A 20,287-nucleotide genomic window follows, 5' to 3' on the forward strand; every position below is an offset into this window, starting at 1 on the left:
CACTTGGCTGCTTTGGTCAGAGACATTTCTCCGAGCAGTGTGGGGTACCTCAACTGAATTTTAGTTTTAACAGTGTTTAAACTGTTTAAACTATGAACTGAGGTCCAGCTTTCCAGCTGAGTAGTGATAGGACAAGGAATAATGGATATGGAGTGAAAGAGGGGACATACAGGATGGATATTAGGAAGGAATTCTTCCCTGTGAGGGTGGGCAGGCCCTGGCACAGGTTCCATCCCTGGGAGTGTCCCAGGCCAGGTTGGACAGGGCTTGGAGCAGTCTGGGCTGGTGGGAGGTGTCCTGCCATGGCAGGGGGTGGAACTGGATGGGCCTTAAGGGCTTTGCCAACGCAAACCACTCGATTCTGTGACTGCAATACCCCGGCGAGTGATCTCTGAGCAGCCGAAGGCAGCGTTGGGAAGCAGGAACTGAGGTGGTCCTTATGGGCGGGCAGGGACGGCAGGAACGGAGGGGGGAAAGCCCCTCACGGCCGAGCACGGCAGGGCAGGGCAGGGCAGGGCAGACCAGCCCCTCTGGCAGGGCAGGGCCGAGGGCAGGACCAGCCCCCCCCGGCCGGGCAGGGCGCAGGGCAGCACCAGCCCCTCCAGCAGTGCCGAGGTAGGGGCGGCCCCGGCGCTGGTTCCGGGGCGGGCCCAGCCCCGTTCCGGGCCCAGCCCCGTTCCGGGCCCAGCCCCGTTCCGGGCCCAGCCCCGTTCCGGGCCCAGCCCCGTTCCGGGCCCAGCCCCGTTCCGGGCCCAGCCCCGTTCCGGGCCCAGCCCCGTTCCGGGCCCAGCCCCGTTCCGGGCCCAGCCCCGTTCCGGGCCGAGTGCGACGTGGATCCGGCGGCGCCTGCGCGGGGCAGCCCGTGCCTTCCCTTCCCTTCTCTTCCCTCGCTCCCGTTCCCATCCCTGCGCTCCCCTCCGCTCCGTTCCCTTCGCTCCCCGGGCATCGAGCCGAGCCCCGCCAGGCAGCGGGTCCGAGCTGTGTCCGTGGGCCGCCCCGCAGCCGCCGAGGATGAGCTGGTTCAACGCCTCGCAGCTGTCCAGCTTCGCCAAGCAGGCGCTGTCTCAGGCGCAGAAATCCATCGACCGGGTGCTGGACATCCAGGCCGAGGAGAGCCCCTGGCCCGACGCCGTCATCCCCGACTACGGTGACGGTAAGGGCGGGCGGGCGGCTCAGCGCCCTCCCCTCCCTGCCGGGCCTGCCCCTCGCCCTGCCCCGCCGTGTGCCCCTGCCCCGGGCAGGGCTGTCCCCTCGGTCTGCCCAGAGCCCCGACCCGGGCAGGGCTGTCCCCTCGGTCTGCCCAGAGCCCCGACCCGGGCAGGGCTGTCCCCTCGGTCTGCCCAGAGCCCCGACCCGGGCAGGGCTGTCCCCTCGGTCTGCCCAGAGCCCCGACCCGGGCAGGGCTGTCCCCTCGGTCTGCCCAGAGCCCTGACCCGGGCAGGGCTGTCCCCTCGGTCTGCCCAGTGCCCTGACCTGGGCAGGGCTGTCCCCTCCCTGTGCTCTGTGTGACCCGTCCCTGTCTCTGTCCCCACCCCGGGCACGGTGACACCCCCAGCGCTGGGGCAGGCCCAGCTCAGCCTCGCTGATGTCACCTCTGTCCTGTTTTATTGCACTGAGCTTCACACCCACGTTCCTCACGGCGGTGGTTTTTTGGCTGATAAGGGATAAAAACTTGCTCAATAATAAAAAAGGAGAAATTGTGCCCTTCCAGAGGCATTCACTGATTCACTCTTTGTGATGGGAATAGCAGAGCTGAAAGTCTGATCCACATAAACCAAGTGAACTTTCCACTTTCCGTGGCATCAAGTTCATAATTCTCCAACTTCTGTGAAAAGGAATGTGTTGGTGGAAAAGTTGTCATGGCTCTGAGGAAGTGTCTCTCTTACTTGTACTAATGTAGAACCTGAAGGAATGGTCAGTCCTGAGTTGCTGTTTGGAAATGAAAGAGCAAAAAGAAGCTCTCTCATCAGAAACTTCTTTCCTGTGCTCATAAATAATATTTTAAAGATAAGAATTAAGGGAAAAAAGGGTGGGAAACTAAATCACCTGGAATCAATGTCCTTACTACAACCATACCTAGAGGGTGTCCATGTATTTGGAGTAGGAGATTATTTCCAGGTGAACCCGAAGCAGAGTCAGATTTCAGAAGATTTCAGATTTCAGAAAACTGAAAGCTGTAGCAATTGAAAGTGGTTTCCAAGTTGATCACTCAGCAAAGGTCAGTTTTGCATGTCTTTGTCCTTTTATGGGCTTGGCAGTCACTCAAGGAGTCCAATTTCATCTTAAATTACTGGAATTGTGTGTAGAAAACAGTGTCTTGCTTAATTTACTAAAATTCTAGACTTGTCCAAACAGTATTTTTATATCTCAGTATTTATAGTAGTTCTGTAATTCATAAGGAAATCAGCATTTGGTTTCAGGGAAGACATACTTGTTTTTAAAAGACATCAAAATATGTTCTGAAAGTTACAGTTCACTCAGAGCTTTTTCTGCAGTGGTTGAATCATGGGCAGTAATAACTCAGCTATTGAATCAGGTAGTAATAAAGCAAATGTTTGTGGTAATAAATCACATGTTTGTAGTATTTTTGGCAGTGAGAGCAGTAGTCATCTGAATTTGAGATTTGAGGCCAACAGCTATCAACTGTTTCAGTTCCTGAAAGTGGAAGTCAACTTTAAATAAAACTTGGAGTTTTTAATAGATGCTGCTGTGTAAAGTGAGTTTGTTTTTAAGTAGCCTGATACAGTTATGTTACCCAGGTTATATTTGTAGGTACAAAATCAAATTGGTTATTACTTTTTGATTTATCTTCTTACCTGGGATACTACTGAAATTTGATTCTGAAGCTTTTATTATCCTTGCTGTTGACAAGTCCTGGAAAACCTGCAAGAAGTAAAATAATAGAAACTGTTGATGTTGTTTTAGAAGAGCTTCAGAACTAAACAATTCAGTATTTCTCCACAGGAGGAGAAAAAACTTCTCAGCTGGGCTGCTGCTGCTGAGCATTGTCAGCTCTGTGCTGATGGTTGGTATGTGAGGAAAAATACAAAGCCTGCCACAAACTGGAAGGGCAAGGACCTTTCTCTTGGTGTAAATTCTGCAAATATTTAAAGCTTTTCCCCTCTGTGTTCTGCAGTGGTGTGTGAAGTGTTTATCTGCTACAGGTGGCAGATAACTTTTAAGACCCATTTTGTTTTCTCCTTTTGTAATCTGTATGTTCTCCAAATTACACTGTTTCAGGTTGTTTAGCCTGGCCGCCTCATGCTGCAGGAAACAGGAGGCCACATTTGCTTTTGCTGGTTCCCTTTGACAAAGCAATTATTGCTTTTTTTGCCCAAATAGCCTTCAGCCTTGTCCTTGCAGCTCTCAGAATGTTCTGCGAGCTTGTTTCCTCTTCCCTGACACTTCTGTCTATCTGCTTTATGAAGTTGTCACTCTGGGATTTACTGATGCAGTTTGCGTGTGGGTTCTTTCTGCCTTCAAGTTACTGTTTAACTGGGAGGGAGCAAGTTGGTTCTATTCATGTACTCTTTGCTTTGTAGAGGTGCCTGTGCTCAGCTTAAGTTTTAAGCTTAAGAATCACAGAATCGATTGGGTTGGGAAAGACCTCAGAGATCATCAAGTACAACCCTGGGTCCAACTCCAGTCCCTTTTCCAGATCATGGCACTCAGTGCCATGTCCAGTCTCACTTTAAAAACCTCCAGGGATGGTAAATCCACCACCTCTCTGGGCAGCCCATTCCAATGCCTGAGCACTCTCTCTGCAAAGAATTTTTTTCTGATCTCCAACTTCAATTTCCCCTGGCAGAGCTTGAGCCCATCGTGCCCCCTTGTCCTATTGCTGAGTGCCTGGGAGAAGAGACCAACCCCCACCTGGCTAGAACTTCCCTTCAGGTAGTTACAGACTGTGATGAGGTCACCTCAGAGGGAAGCATGAAACCATTTTCTTTTGCTTTGTCTAAAAATTGGTTCCAAGCTTTGTAAGGAATTAGTCATGAAAATGATGCTGTTTTGGATTGTGTATAATATTCACTTATGTAATACAGTGAAAACATCTTTTTTTGAACTGTTTCATCTAAAAAGATAAATACTGAAAAATAATACATTTTAAGGTGTTTTTTTGCCTGTTTCTTCTTTTTTTTCCCTTATTTTAGGAACAAATTCTCTCATAAGTGGAGGATGGGATACATCTTCCTGGGGCTTAAGTTCGACTGCAGAGCCCCAGAATCAGCCGGTATCACCCACAGCGATCACTAAGCCAGTGAGAAGGACAGTAGTAGATGAATCCGAAAACTTCTTCAGTGCCTTTCTCTCCCCGACAGATGTTCAGAGTATCCAGAAAAACCCAGTGGTGTCCAAACCTCCAGCCAAATCTCAGCGACCCAAAGAGGAGGTGAAAAGCACCTTAAAGGAGTCTCAGGGCCCCCCCAGTCAGCAGGAGGTGCCAGTGATGGCAGAGGAGGAAGTGAAGGATTCCCCCATAGCTGTCCTGGACTTGAAAAGCCTCAATGTTCCCCAGGAGAAATCAGAAGAGAATTCTGTGCTTACATCTGATGCCAAGCATGAAGCAAGCACAAATGAAGTTACTGACAAAAAGGCTCTGAATTTTGAGGAACCTGAAGATGCTCCAAGTGAAAAGTCCGGTGGAGGAGAGGAAGGAGTGGCGGGTGCACCCGAGGGCCCCTCGCAGCCTCCTGGTGCAGGCACGAAAGACACGGGTTTGGAAGGGAAGGAGAGAAAGGCTGAGGACAGACAAAGCAATACCCCCTCACCTCCCATTAGCACTTTCTCCTCAGGCACTTCCACAACCAGCGATATTGAAGTTCTGGACCATGAAAGTGTGATAAGTGAGAGCTCAGTGAGTTCAAGACAAGAAGCTGCAGAGTCAAAATCCAGCCTTCACCTCATGCAGACATCATTCCAGCTTTTATCCACATCTGCCTGTGCGGATTACAATCGTTTAGATGACTTCCAAAAAATGACTGAGAGCTGCAGCTCCTCTGATGCTTTCGAAAGAATTGACTCATTTAGTGTCCAGTCCTTAGACAGTCGAAGTGTAAGCGAAATAAACTCAGATGATGAGTTATCAGGCAGGGCTTCTGCCTCTGCATCTGTCACTGTCAGTTCTACTGTGCCAAAGACAGAAACAGTTGATGCCCTGAAAAATAAATCTGAGATCTTGAATGATGCTCCTGTGTTACATGCTGAGGAAGCCGAGATGGAGGAGAGTGGGAGAAGTGCAACCCCTGTTAATTCTGAACAGCCAGATGTTTTGGTTGCTGCTGTGCAAACTGTTCAAGAAGAGGTTGTGAAGGAGGAGGTTGAGCCACAGCAGGATGCTGTGGAACAGTTTGTAGAAGAGGACAGTGAAAAGCAAGAGTTTAAAAAGGTAATTGTAAAACATGTATTGCAAACACACTCTTTAATTACAAGTGAAACTCCTGACATCTCCTTATATTGGCTTGTCCTGTAGCTCCAATATCAGCTTCACCTTATTTGAATGAATTCATTGATGCTAAACTATCTTACCCTGTAGAAATATGTCCTTGATACCCTGCAGAAGAACAGTACAGGTGAAATTTGTGGTGAAATTTCAGATAGTTTTGGGTTTCACCTGATCCACCTGCCCTAACATAATTGTGAATTGTTAACAGTGCTGCCAAACAGCACTTCAGTAGGTCAGACCTTGATAAATCAAATATGTTATTTTAATTGTTTGATGTAATTTTTTTTTCTGTGAAAGGTGGAAGAGATTCCTTGGAATATTTTGATTTGAATTGCAAAACTACAAGCCTTTAGGATTTGAGCAATAATCAAGAAAATATTTTGCAAGCGCTTTTCTTTGACCACAGCCAACTATCAAAATTGGATTACATTCCAGGAGTGTTATGCATATTCTTTGAGGATAGCAGCAGTTAGTGTAAACAAGTCCTTTTTACTAGATAAATTGATATTTGTTTCCAGCAGGAATGATCTTTACTTGTAAAAGAAAGGAGGTAGAGGAGGCTTTTTAAAGAAACAAAGCATAGTTATGGATAGTGAACAGATTGAATGAAATGTTCATGACTAGTTTAGGTAGATGGAATGACTGGAAGTGTGACAGTGTAAAATACCCACATGTATGGAGGCTACAGTGAAGTTTGAAGCAGAGTGTTTTGTCCCATTCTGCCAGTGTAGTGAGTGACCAATTTTTTCCCATCTTCTATGACTGTTTTGGTTACACTTTGTGGGGAACAGTGATAGTGGTCCCCAGCAAATTTTGTCTTTCATTGGCCCATATTCAGCTACACTGACTGAATCTATTCCATTTGTTTATATATGTATATTTGGTTGTGTTTGTTATTTCTCTGTGTTCAGCTTTCCAAACTAGTATTAAGGAATTATTTTGATGATGTGATCTAAGAGCTCTTGACCCAGCTTGAAATTTCCTTCCCCCGTCTGATGCTGTTCTGCTGCTTCGTGTTAATGTTTCACAGGAGAGACCTTCCCATATCAGTTACTCTGTGATTCTGTAAAGAGTGATATAAGGAACACTGGGAGTCTTAATGCTTAATGTAAGCTACAGAGTTATGGGCTATCAGCTCTGCTTAAAAACTTCATTTATAGTTAAATATAACTGCTGATGATTTTGTTGAGGAACTTAAATGAGCCACATGTGCTGATTAAGTAGGATTTTTTACACATGTAGAAAACAGATATCTATGTGTTTAGATATTGCTTAGTTCTGAATTAATGTGGCAGAAACATGGTAATCCTCACTCCCTTTTACCTCAAATTCTTAAAAACATTGATGAGTTAAGCTTTAAATAGTCTTGGGAGGGAATGGTGGTGGGGAAAGGGGAAGCCTGTCCCTCTTGTGTTTTAACTGTCCCATTCATCTGACCTTTATCTGTAAAAACATTATCCAGATGATTGATTCATTAACTGAGAAACTGGAGAAGAGGGAAATACAGTTATTAAGTGCTAGTAAAGAAAAGGCACGCCTGGAAGAAGCTTATGATAACCTCAAAGAGTAAGTATGAAAACACACACAATAGTGGGTGTAACTGGGGCTGTTCTGTCTTACACAATACACAGACCAAGTAGCTTGATGTCTAGAGCAAAGGTTGCACTGCTTGGGAAAGGTGGAAATAACAATTGCATGTGCTCTGATGAGAATTATTTAAAGATATGTTATGTTTTGGGGCCAAAATGTCCCTTGGGAAGAGGCTGGTGAAAGCTTTTTGCAGCAAGCAAGCAGTAGGAATGACAAACATGTAAAGTCAGACTTGGTTATTGATAAAGATCTTTATTATAAGACTGGATTCAGCTGTTAAGGAAGTTTGACTTCTCTGATACAGAGGGATAAACCTGATTTACTGAGTACTTTGCTGACTAAAATACAGGCAGTGTAAGTGTGGTAGAAGGGCTGGTTGTAGGAAAAACCTGAATTCCTTATTTAATTTGGTTAAAATTAAAACAGTAAAAATGGAAAGTTTTATTTACCAGTTCACTGATCAAATACCAAGTTTAAAAATTTAAAGATAATACATGAAGCTATTGTTTAATGACTAAATTGATCTTAAACTTAAAAAATACATTAAATAATTTGCCCTGTGTATGATGCAGACTATAGTTAATTAGAAAGTACTTTATTAGGGGCAAAACATTTAAGATAAATTAATTAATTGTTTTCATGGGTAAATTAAAGAATTAATAAAGATTTTTGATTAGTACTTCTAATTTGGATGTGGCTTTTTTTTGACTTCTGCTTAACTGGTATAAAATAAATAAAACATTTTTTTTAAAAGCATTTAGACAACCTGTTGCAAACTGTTTGGAATGTTACATAATGATGCAACTGTTCTGAAATGTTAATTTTAAATGTAGTGAAATGTTTAGAATGAAAGAAGAGAGCAGTAGCCTTTCATCTCTTAAGGAGGAGTTTGCTCAGCGAATTGCAGATGCTGAGAAGAAGCTCCAACTAGCCTGCAAAGAGAGAGATGCAGCTAAAAAGGTAATTTGGCTTTTTAGTGAAATTAATACTTATTATTTTAGGACACAAATTTTTTGAGGTTTAATTACTAAAACTTAAGCTAGGGAAGAGCATGAGGCTGACAGGTGCTGTCCTGTGCTATTAGAAACCATCATAAGCTGATTTTAGCCATCCAGCTGCTTGGTGTTTCCTTGGTATTTTTAAGTTAGTCTGATTTGGGAAAAAAAGGGTTTAAGGTCTGCTTTCATTCACCTTGTACCCATATATGCACTGTCATTGGTGTGAGGGAGAATGGCCTGGGGGTGTGAGGAAGGGGTGAAGAATGGGAACAGCTCCTCTAGAGGATTATCTGGTAGGAAAATTAAGGGCTGACGACAGATTGATTTGGAATGAGTAAAGAAATCTGCAGCAACAAAGTTTAGGAGGTTTAAATGTTCTTGACCTGGTATCACAGCATTGCATTTTGTAACTTAATGCAAAAAAGGAATATCAAATCTGTGACTGAAAACCAAATATTTGTCACAGTTGTTTGTCACTGTACCTGTCACTGTGTTGACACAGGAGTGAGTTGAAATAGAAAAATTACCTAATACCTGTTTGTGAATAGGACAGATTGGTTTGCTGTATTGCAAAACTTTCAAGCATAGAAAATTAAATGGATGGAGGGGTTGGACCAAATTATACAGAGGATTTACAGAGTCTCAATCCTTGGAGGTTTTAAAAACTTGATGGAATGAGGCTCTGAGCAATCTGTTTTGATCAGATAATCTCCAGAGTTCCCTTCCAACCTAAATTGTTTTCCAAAAACATTTCCTCTCTTTCTGAGAGGAAGGGGTGAAAATAAAAAGGTGATTAGTGTAACTCACTGTGTGTTTTTTCCTAAATGTATTTTAATAAATGATTCTAAGTATTTTATTGTGTTATTTAGGAAGTAAAGACTGTTAAAGAAGAATTGGCTACTAGACTTAATACCAACGAAACCGCTGAATTACTGAAAGAAAAAGAAGAACAAATCAAAGGATTAATGGAGGAAGGTGAGAATGAACATTTCTTTTTTTAATAGTAAAAATGTGTAGAATAGTTTGAATTATACTGCCCTTGCATATGAGCTGCCTTTATGCAAAAAATGCAAAGTTTGAAGCATGTTGGGTGTTTCTGAACATTTGAAGCATTTCATGAGTAGCGAAGAGCAACAGGAGGGGTCGGGCAGGTACAGGTGGCTGGAGAGGGGCATTAAAAGGGGCTGTGAGATAAAACCTCCATTCAGCAGAAATCTGATAAGGGTTTTGTTAAGGCATTTCTACAGTGTCTCCTTTAATACTTTTTTTTGGAAGTAAAATATAGTCACTAAATGAACAGGCCATTTTATTTTTTCCTGATACAATGAGCTCATTTGCTTTACTTTCAAACCAATTCACATCCTATCCTATCTCACTGTAGCTGAGTGTAACAAGGTCATCCCAGAATAAGGCAGATTTAACACTGAAGAACTTTTATGAGAAAATGTAAGAATAACTATTTCTGTACTTATTTGATTGTTATTGTCATGGGACTGAAGAGCAGGGCAGGTGTGAATAGAGACAGTCCATACAGTGTCAGCAATATGCATTACCTTTATTTTCATTTTCTTCACAGGAGAAAAGCTTTCCAAACAGCAGCTGCACAATTCCAACATTATTAAGAAATTAAGAGCCAAAGAGAAAGAGAGAGAAAATATTAACACAAAACAGAACAAAAAGATTAAGGAATTGGAAGAGGAGTTGCAGCATTTAAAGCAGGTGAGATATTTGTTGATTTTTCTTTTTTTTTAAAGCTTTTTAGATTAGCTGCAGAGTTACCTTTTGGGAAGTTTCTTGATAGACAATATTCTTTTCTGGGAGACTTTCCTATTTCATAGAATCATAGAATGATTTGGGTTGGAAGGGACCTTAGAACTCATCTCATTGCAATGCCCCTGCCGTGGCCAGGGACATCTTCCACTAGACCAGGTTGCTCAGAGCCCCATCCAGCCTGGCCTTGAACAATTCCAGGGGTTGGGCATCCAGAACTCCTCTGAGAAGCCTGTTCCAGGGCCTCTCCACCCTCACAGTCTGTTGTTTGTGTGTGAAACTGTGGTGAAGAGCAGTCCACTCCTCTGGGGAAGGGCCCAGAGCATAAGCTTTCTCCTTTTGCAAAATGTTAGGTGCGTTTAGTCATTTGGTGTAACCTCATCCCAAATTGGCTGCCACAGTCGTTGCTGTCCTCAGATGGCATTGTCTGCCCCAGGTACTGGGGACAGTCTCATGTGTCTTGTTTGCCCTCTGGTAGGTGCTTGATGGCAAGGAAGACCTCGAGAGGCAGCATCGAGACAGCATCAAACAGCTGAACAGCGTCGTGGAGCGACAAGAAAAGGATCTTGCTAAACTTCAGGCAGAGGTGGAAGACCTTGAAGAAAGGAACAGGAGTGTCCAAGCAGCACTTGACAGTGCATACAAGTAAGAGATCACATACTCAGATTCTGTGTCTATTTCTTGTGCAATGCTTGCAAAATGTTTATATATAAAAAAGTTGTTTGTAAACTCACTGATGGCATTGTGTAAACTAAATGTATTGGGATTTTTTTGTTTGGTTGGTTTCTTTTCTGTCCTCAGGGAACTTGCAGATCTCCATAAAGCAAATGCTACAAAGGACAGTGAGGCTCAGGAAGCAGCCTTAAGTAGGGAAATGAAGGCAAAGGAGGAGCTTGGGTTAGCTCTGGAAAAGGCCCAGGAGGAGGCTCGGCAGCAACAAGAAGCTTTGGCAATTCAGGTGAGTCTTAAGTGCAGTCAATAAACTTTTTAATTGAACAGATGTCTGTACTGAGGTGGTGTGTGCACCTGATGTAATGAACCAGGTGCAGTATAAGGTGGAACTTGTTTTTGTGTGCTTAGCAAATACCCAGTGGATTTCTTTCCTGTTGAGCTTGTTCCGTCTTCAGGGGTAGTTGTGCTAAGCTTTAAAACACTAATTTTATTTAAAAATAAAATTATAATTTCCGTTATTATAGTTTACCTATTATAATTTTACTTGGCTAAATGAAGTTATTTTGACAGGCTCTGTGTTAAGTTTGTAGTCCCCTTACCATGATACAAAGTTCGAGAAATTCGATTGAACAGAATTTTTAGTGATAATCAGTGGAACTATTTGTGTGCATGCAAAAATGAAGCCTTTACTTGTAAACAGACATAACCTGTCTAACAGTGTTTAGAAAATAGTGTAGGACTGTGACAATGGAAAGGTGATACTATAACTTTCAGTGACAGTTTAGTAAGAATTAATCGTTTATTTAGGTGGCAGACTTGAGGCTGGCCCTGCAACGTGCAGAGCAGCAGGCAGCAAGAAAAGAAGATTATTTACGCCAGGAAATTGGTGAACTACAACAGGTACTCTAATGAATAGATGATGCCAACTTGTATGTGCAGGGAGGGTTTCTGAAAGTAAAATGAGAGAACTGAAAATAAAGTGCTGCAGTGGCATTAATAGCCTGAAAGGGAGGCTTTGTTTTCTTTGTTACTTGCAGTAATTGTCCCGTGTGGAGAGCAGCAAAGAATATTAAAGGAAATGTTTTTTTAAATCACATAGTGAAAAAAAATATTTTTTTTATTATGCCTCCTAAATGGAACACTGTCCTTTTAATATAAGACAAAATACAGACATTAAGTTTGTGATAATGATCTAAAATTGCTGACAAATGTGTTTTGAATGACTCTTTAGCTGCTTCTTAAGAATATTTCTCTTGTTCTTAAGGTCCAGAAGATAGATTTTTGCCAAAATGTTTCAAATTACATTCAGAGAGCTGGACATTTCTGGGCCCTCCCTCTGCCATGTATCTAAAAATGTTAAACTTCTTTCTTGGAATTTCACACTTTACTACAAGTTTGAGCACCTGAATGTTAGAATGTGGAGCAACTGTAAAACAATAATTTCAGAATGTAAAGCATCTGCTATGTATTTAGCTGAATTCTCTATTAATCTTTGAATCCATCATATGATTTTAAAGCTTAGTTATATTTAATTTCTGATTTCAGAGACTCCAAGAAGCAGAGAGCAGGAACCAAGAACTAAGCCAAAGTGTCACATCCGCTACACGGCCCCTGCTCCGGCAGATAGAAAATCTTCAAGCCACCCTTGGAGCACAGACCTCTGCGTGGGAAAAACTGGAAAAGAACCTTTCTGACAGACTGGGTAAGATGTATTTAGCTTTTACTGAACTGTGAGGCTCATGATGAAGATGTGAGATACCTGAAGGTAAAATTAAAGGGCTTCATGTTGCCCAAAGTGTAAATAGTAGATCAGGAGAGATGAGCACAAAATGCTTTAACTGTAAGGAAATGGTATGGGGAGAATTATGCCAAGGTTCTTGGACAGATTATCCACTGGTTGTCTTTAAAACATAGTAAGGTGGAGGTGTTAAGGTGTACATGTCCTTGCAGCATCTGAAGGAAGGATGAACTTTGAGACACTGAAAATACCCCAGTATTTTTTGATTGTCGTGCCTGGTGCTTAGATATTGTAAAGGTTGGAATAGTTTGCATACCTAACTGCATAGGTGATGATACATGATATTGGTTGATACAGTAGTAATCTATTGTCTTAAATGAAAAATACATAAAAAGTCCAAAGGAACACAAAGAAATTATTTCCTTTCTGAAGGCAATCTGCAGCTGTATGTTACATTCTGAAAGAGTAGGAAGTTTCTCTCCTGTATTGCTTTAATCCTCTGACCATGTGGTGGAATATACTTAATTTCTTTTACAAAAGAAAACAAAATACATTTAGAAAAAAAAAGATTAGTTGCATATAAAAAAATTATCACAAATTCAATTTCGATGCATAAGTAAGTGGCCCATGTTGTAGATGTTTGATGAAAAAATGTTAAATTCCCTGTTTTTCTTAATATTAGGTGAGTCTCAAACTCTTCTAGCAGCAGCTGCTGAGAGAGAACGGGCTGCTACAGAAGAACTTCTTGCTAATAAAATTCAGATGTCGTCTTGTGAATCTCAGAATAGTCTTTTGAGGCAAGAAAATACACGCCTTCAAGCTCAGCTGGAAGTGGAGAGAAACAAATTGAAGAAAATAGAAAATGAAAACAGTAGGTAAGTTGCATTTTTGGTTAACAGCATTTCTTTAAAATTGTAGTGAAATTAAGTGATGATTTGACTACTGATAGCAAAATATTGATGAAGTTGCCCAGAATATTTTATTTCATGTTAAAGATTGAAAGGTGTTACATTCATAATGTTTTATAGCCTTGGAGCTATATTTGTTTTAAAAGCATATGAGTCTAAAGTAAACAGAGAATACTTACTTAGTCACCTTCTCTACCTGTTTCCTTCCTCAATGTAGGTATGAGATTGAACTAGAAGGGCTCAAAGATGAGTATGCAAAAACCCTGGAAGATGCAAAAAAAGAAAAGGTATTGCATTGTTCAGCTTTAATCCACATTATTATTGAAGTCTGAGCTAGCAGGATGTTAACAGCCTGTATTTATTTGTGCAGACACTGCTGGCTACTCAGTTAGAAATGGAGAAGATGAAAGTTGAACAGGAAAGGAAGAAGGCAATTCTCGTGCAAGAAGCAGCAAAGGAGAAGGTACCAAAACAAACATCTCTAAGTCTTACTGTTATTTTAGTAGTTTTCTATAACCTGAAACTCAGAGTAGGTATCTATACCTCGCAGTATATACAGCATATGCTCTGTAGCCACTGGGCACTTGGCTCTCTCTTTATTGTGAGTGCCTTTCATTTGCAGTGAAATAAGTGTTGTATTAGACTCACTGAAATATGTTCTGAGTAACAGTCCATTTCACCTGAGAAGAGGTAAAATATGGATACAATTGTTTTAATCTTCTGGGGGTTTTGAGTGCTCTTCATTCTCTCTCTTCTGAAGCTACTTGTTTTCTTTGCTTAGACTACTTAGCATTGCCTCCACTGAATTGCTGTTTTGTTCCACATGAGGGTGTGTAATCTACCACATGCTTTCCAGCTGAAGTCACAAGTCACAGAGCAGTCCTCAGAAGTCATTAACTTTGCTACTGCTAATTAACAGTTGATATTCAAATAGAACTGCTTATATTATTGGTTTCTTACTGTCTCCAGTCCTAAAATATAAGTTCTTTATTCTTTAGAGAGCAACATTCTTGTAGATGCTACCTGGAAAAAGAGGCCAGTATGTTGGGAAGGTATATCAATAAGGTATTGGCATGTGAGAAATCTCAGAATTTAATTAATATAATTTGTTGGAAAAAATCCACAAGTATTAACTTTCATTCTAAAAAAAGAGAGACTTTCTTCTGTGTATGAATACTTTTCCTGTGATACATTTGGGCATACAGAACTGCCTCTGAATCTCCCTTGGCTACTTGAAAGAGAAACTTTTGGTGTAATTTGCGACTTCTGTCTTCATTTCCTGAAAAGTCTGAGAATATGGACATAGTCTGTTACGTGTTTTAGCATGGACATTCTTAATTGTTGAACTTTCACATATTTTAGGGCCTGGGGAAGTAGAAAGTTTAACTATCACATAGTGTTTTTATAGGTAGTGGTGAAAAAAGACAGTCTTTTTATAGAATCTTCCTTTTACAATGTTGTGAACGTTTTTTGTCTAACTGTTGATGTTGTCTGTTCTTGTTTGTTTTTAAGGATCGGAAGTCATTTACAATTGAAACTGTTTCAAGTACTCCATCAATGTCACGCTCCAGTTCCATCAGTGGGGTGGACATGGCAGGTCTTCAGACCTCCTTCCTCTCACAGGTAGGATATATCACCTATATTGCCTTTTTTTTTTTTTTTGACAGACTACTTACTTTCCTCCTCAAGAAGTTTTATTAATGGAGAAAATGACTCCTCAAGAGTATATTGACCCTAGACAAGGTAACTTCTTCATGAGCAGAAACACCCAAAACCTGCTTACAAAGTGTCTCTGCATGTAAAACGTGTGAGGCAGGTGAAACTACAACTACAACTTCTGTTGCAGAGTTATGCATATGTGTATTTGTGCTGAGTTGACATGTCAGATTTCATTAGAAGAACAGAATATCACGAGTAGGAATTGAATAAATTGATGTATTTTTACTAGCAGTCTTGGTTTAGGGCACACCCTTGTTCCCTAGGTAGGTCTCTGACTGTGTGAATTCTCCTATTGCTGCTCCTTCCCTGTCAAGCTGGTTATTGATGTCAGAGTTAAATGGCACCTGTATGGGTGACATGAGAACTTGACAGTAAGGAGCTATCCCAAATTGTACCTATTCACCTTAAGCTTTTGTTTTAAAAACAACTTTTAAGCATTGAAATGCTTGCCTAGCACAGCATAATTTTAAATTATAGAGGATATAATACTTATGAGAAGAAAGATTTCAAAGTGTGCACATTTTAGTCTAATTTGAAGCTTCTCTAACCTTTTGTTTGTAGGATGATCCTCATGATCACTCTTTTGGACCAATAGCTACTAGTGGGAGCAATCTCTATGATGCCATAAGGATGGGAGCAGGTTCAAGTATAATTGAAAACCTCCAGTCACAGCTAAAACTAAGAGAAGGAGAGATTTCACATCTACAGGTACTATAGTCACTCTTACATAACCAAACAGTGTTTACAAGTGTAAATACTAATGCAGTGAATGTTACATTGTTGGTTTTTTATTCAGAAAGCTTGGTCACTTTTATGACAGTTCTGACAACCAGAATAGCTCCTGGAGGTGGAGGTATCTGTAGGGATGAGCACCTTGTTTGGGCAAGGACTATCCAGAAAACTTCTCAAATAAATAAAAAAGGGAAATAAAACCCCCAAACCACTGATCAGATTTGAGAGGAGAGTGCTTCCAAGGTGTGTGCTGTCTCATAGTCTGACTAAAGAAAGTGCCTTAATTACTACATCAAAATATTTTGACTCAGTGTTTTATAAATAAGGTGAATTCTTTCCCTCTCCTAATTGTTATCTGTGTTTACCTTAGGGGGAAATTGGAAACCTGGAGAAAACTCGATCAATAATGGCAGAGGAACTGGTTAAATTAACAAATCAAAATGATGAACTTGAAGAAAAAGTGAAGGAAATACCAAAATTACGCACACAGTTAAAGGTAAATGTTTTTCTATTGTAAATCCATGTAAAATTCATGTGACCGGAGTTTTTATTAGGAATGCCTCTGCCAATTTAGGATTATATTCAAATCTGTTCTTAATCATAAATGACTGAGGAGCTTGTTTGGGATTTTTATATAGTAGAAACTGAAAATGCCCACTCCATGGCTGGGTAGTCACCTCAAAACACAGTTGTTGGAAATGTGTTCTGTGCAGAAGATTGTGTGCTACATCAGGACAGGAACATTTTTGTTTCTGTCATCTAAGACACCTGTCTGGAACTGGACCTTTTAATAGAGGGGGAGTTTTGAGAAATAACATGGATTTGAGAGATTGATGCAGAAAAACTGAGTGTCCAGTAGAGATAAAGGAAATAAGACAAATATTTTAATCCTAATGTTTAGGAATTTAAATTGAAATAGTTTTGGAATATTTCTGGAAATCATCAGTTCAGTTTTCTGCTGAAATATGTCACAAACTGGTCAGTAAAGCAGTGCAGTTTTCTGACTGTTTCTAATTCTTATAGCAATTGAAATTCAAGGTGCTTCAGTACATGCACTGAAACCAGCACTAATTATTTGTAGGATCTTTAGAATATCTTCCTTTTAATATCTAGAGTATAAATCCAGCCATATTCAAAGCACAGAGTATTTTTGAAGAGTTTATAGTGTGCCTCATTGTAGTTATACTTTGATAAAGTAAGGCCCCAGCAGCAACTGTTTAGAAGTTGAAAAGCAGTCAGATAACAAACTTGTGTCCTTGCAGGATTTGGATCAAAGGTACAACACAATTCTCCAGATGTATGGAGAGAAGGCAGAGGAAGCTGAGGAACTCCGGTTGGATCTGGAAGATGTGAAAAACATGTACAAGACTCAAATAGATGAACTTTTAAAACAAAGACAAAATTAATTCCTGCTGGAACTCTTAACATTAGATGATAACAGACTGTAAAGATAACTGTTTATGTAAATGCTGAATTTAAATGTCTTGTAAAAAAATAACTGTATTATAGAAAATGTGACTATATAATAGAGTTCATATGTTGACAGAAACATCAATGCTTTAAATGTCCCATTCTGTCTGCAGTTAAATTATTTGTGCAATATTTAATTTTTTTTTCAGTCATCCCTTTATTTAAGTCTTTGCTAAATGGTGGGTCATTTTACTTGTAAACAGTAGCAGAAATGATGGTTGTTACCTCATGAGACAGTACTGGATGGCATGAGTTGTGCTAAAACAGCCCTTGTTTCATAATCCTTGTAAACCTATGAAAATCACAGTAGAAGTCTTTCCTAAGTGTTTTTCATAGGAGTTTTTCTAAAGCCTCATAATTTAATTTTTAATAAGAAATTAGCAGTGACTTGCATAATTGGTGGATATTTTTATGACAGGAAAATCTTAACAGTTGTACTTGCAACATCTGAACATGTTAGGGTGATTATTCCTAAACAAATCAGATTAGTCTGGCTATTTTACACTAAGCCTTCTGAAGCAGAGTGTGAGGTTCAGATGAGACTTTAAATTACAGCTTCATCTTGTATATTCCTTGTGTTCTCATGAGCAGTCCAGAGACAACAGCTCTGCTTCTAATTGTAAATGTGTCCAATTTTAGCACCAGAAATCTGAGCTATTAAATATTTATCCTAGATTTAGTTGCTGATTTCTAACAGTAGCTAAAACAGTTCAGAAGAATGCAGAAAACTGATTTTTTAAAAATAAATTTCTGCAGCTCTCATGGTCCCTGGTATATAAGTATCAGGGTTTAGACTTTCTGTAAAATTGTACTGTGACTTAATATAGTTTTCAAGCAAGTCTCCAGTGACTGCAAAGTATTTCTCATGCAATTCCTTAAGCAAAGTATTGGTCAAACGGCATCCATGTGACTTGGAGTTGAGCTGCATTTTTGGTAATGTCAGAGGAAACATTTGAATTGGACCCTTGGGAATGCTGAGAATCGCGGGAAGGAGTTTTCCTCTTCCTCTCTGCATTCCAGAGAGCAAATATTTTGCTGCATTTTGGAACCTACTCATGTGAAATATTCAGCAGTTGAAATTCTTTGCTTATCAAACCAGTGCCTCTGTTGGGAGAGAGGTTTTTTTTCCCAGATTTGTTCATGTTATATTTGGGAATGCTCTTCCTCCTTGGCTATTCAGTGGCCTGAGGGAGACAAAGGATGTGAAGGATGAGAAATTGCTTCTGGAGTCTGGAGAAAAGCCTGTGGGTAATATGAGTTTATTATGGGTGTTAAGGATTTATTCCTCTCTGGGAGAACAGTTAGTCCCCGCAGTTACATAGGCAAGGGCACATTCCTGTAAAATCCTAGTCCAGTTTGAGGTTCAGGCAGTTACTCTGAATGTTTCAGTAATGCCATAGAGCAAAAACACTAAAATTTGTTATAACTCCCCATCTGTTACAAACTTTTAACTGCTTTAATAAAAATACTTTTTTCTTTTCCCTTTTTTTTTTTTTTTGTCTTGGGTACGTGGCAGGGAATTACCCTCACTGTCTTCATTTCAGATTTGGAAACCATGGTGATTCCATTTTATTTCTAAAAACCTCAGAATTCAAGACTTTGCCTTCATATTGAATCATGGTTGGTTGCTCTGAGTTTCAAAAAAGCCCCAAACCAACCAAACCCAAACAAAAAGCACTCCTTACAAAAGCACTGTCTGGAGTTTTACTGATTTATTGTGTATTAGAACTATGATGTGCAAAAGTTAGTTCAGCCTTTTCTTGGGAAAACAAATTTTTATGATGGTCAAAGATAAGAAGTTCTGTTCAGCTTTTATCACCTACAGCGAATCGATAAATCACTGGTTTTCAGCATTTTTTGACAGTCTCGGTAGACAAATGCAGCACTCTTCAAAAACATCATCCTTTGAACTTTTATTGGGGTCTGCTGCTGCCAGTGCTTTTGAAGGTAACGTTTCCCCTGTAATTTGTGAGTAGATGCTCCTGAAGGGCTGACATGGGCAGACATGAGGATGTCTCGGGCTGTCTTGGGTTTTCAGGAAGAGCTTTGGTAAATGGAAAGTCTTAACATGCAGGCACCATTAACTATTTTCAATGTAAAAACATTTGACAGGTGTTAGATTTTTAAATTTTACAAGGGTAGATGTAAATATTTGTATTAACTATTTTTGGATTCTTTATTCCCATTTAGTGCAACCTTTACTATCACTTGAGAATCAGATGGCCTTCTGTGTCTTAATCATCAAAGCCTTAGAAAACAAGGTGGCTGTTGGAAGGTAACATAGAGTTTATTCTGGTTTGGTCATCTTTGATGTAATTCTTGTATGCTTGTTTTGAAGAAACATTGTCTGCTTGGCCACATTTAGTTCATTGCTGTTACTGAGTTTGCTTAGAAGAGTAACATGAGAAATGAAAGGACTTGGGTCAGAATTCTAGTATCCATTTCTGTTTAAATTTGTTATTTTAGGATACTCCTTCTGAAAGCAACTAATTTCAGATCTCATTTTCATTGCATATGCAAGTATAAAGAAATGCTATTTAAAGGGTTTACACAAAGTACAGTGTTCAGATGGAGATGAATTCCCAGCCTAGGTGATGGAAAAGCCTCTGTGGATTGAGTGGGTTTGGATGAGGAATAGACTACTCTGGTTTCTCGCTTGCTTTAAGAACACAAGAGCTCATGTTAAAAATCCCATGTAGCTGCACATGAGATAAGGGTTAGTTCTATTTATTTTTCTTTCCTGCTACAAGTCTGTTTTAGTTTATGTCCTTATGTTTTACTGATGGCTAAAACGATCTGGAATAGGAGGTGAAATGGATATTGCACGGTGAAATTAACCCCCTTGGTTTCTAGTTGTAAAATGTGTATAAAGTGTAAAAAGCACAGGCCAGGGTAAAATAAAATTTTGCGCTAAGAGTGTGCTCTGGCTGTCTTTGAGAAAAGACTTAAAATAGTTCCGTGGTGAGTGGATGGGTATAAACCTGGGGTTGTGAAACGAGAATATCGCTCAAGTTAAAAGATGCCAGATGTAGCTGGAATAGAGCATTACAGATGCCACTTAAAGTCCTGTCGTGCTCTGGGTATTTTGGTAGAAGAGGGTGGTTTTTTTATAAATGCACTACAGTGATGGGATTATTTGAAATTCAGACTTAAGTTCCTTCACTGAAGGAAGCGGTGTCCGTGCGGGGTCAGCCCATCTGCCGGCGCCCTCCGTCCCGCCTTGTCCCGCAGGTTTCCTGTGCCA

At 40.4% G+C, this 20,287-nt stretch overlaps 1 protein-coding gene across 2 annotated transcripts; it reads left to right on the forward strand.

The window, feature by feature from the left end:
• Positions 1–820: 820 nt before the first annotated feature.
• Positions 821–18,524, forward strand: TMF1 (TATA element modulatory factor 1). Of its 2 annotated transcripts, XM_071550279.1 has the most exons (17): positions 821–1,153; positions 4,155–5,389; positions 6,909–7,012; positions 7,870–7,996; positions 8,904–9,009; positions 9,611–9,753; positions 10,283–10,449; positions 10,606–10,762; positions 11,284–11,376; positions 12,022–12,178; positions 12,897–13,089; positions 13,340–13,409; positions 13,493–13,585; positions 14,635–14,745; positions 15,403–15,549; positions 15,944–16,069; positions 16,836–18,524. In XM_071550279.1, exons 1-17 carry the CDS (start codon positions 1,012–1,014, stop codon positions 16,977–16,979), a joined length of 3,315 nt encoding a protein of 1,104 aa, XP_071406380.1. In that variant the 5' UTR covers positions 821–1,011; the 3' UTR covers positions 16,980–18,524. The 2 variants fall into 2 exon arrangements, with proteins under 2 accessions (XP_071406380.1, XP_071406381.1); XM_071550280.1 differs by lacking the exons at positions 14,635–14,745; positions 15,403–15,549; positions 15,944–16,069; positions 16,836–18,524 and adding an exon at positions 14,121–14,187.
• The last annotated feature ends 1,763 nt before the right edge of the window (positions 18,525–20,287 follow it).

This window comes from Pithys albifrons, chromosome 3 (genome assembly GCF_047495875.1).
Source record: "Pithys albifrons albifrons isolate INPA30051 chromosome 3, PitAlb_v1, whole genome shotgun sequence".
NCBI lineage: Eukaryota > Metazoa > Chordata > Aves > Passeriformes > Thamnophilidae > Pithys > Pithys albifrons.

What these genes read in the sequence shown, in the direction of transcription:
- TMF1 (XM_071550279.1), top strand. Translation starts at nt 1,012, where the DNA reads ATGAGCTGGTTCAACGCCTCGCAGCTGTCCAGCTTCGCCAAGCAGGCG. An exon ending in CATCCCCGACTACGGTGACG is followed by an intron (nt 1,154 to 4,154) that starts GTAAGGGCGGGC and finishes CCCTTATTTTAG; the next exon opens with GAACAAATTCTCTCATAAGT. An exon ending in AAGATGCAAAAAAAGAAAAG is followed by an intron (nt 13,410 to 13,492) that starts GTATTGCATTGT and finishes TTATTTGTGCAG; the next exon opens with ACACTGCTGGCTACTCAGTT.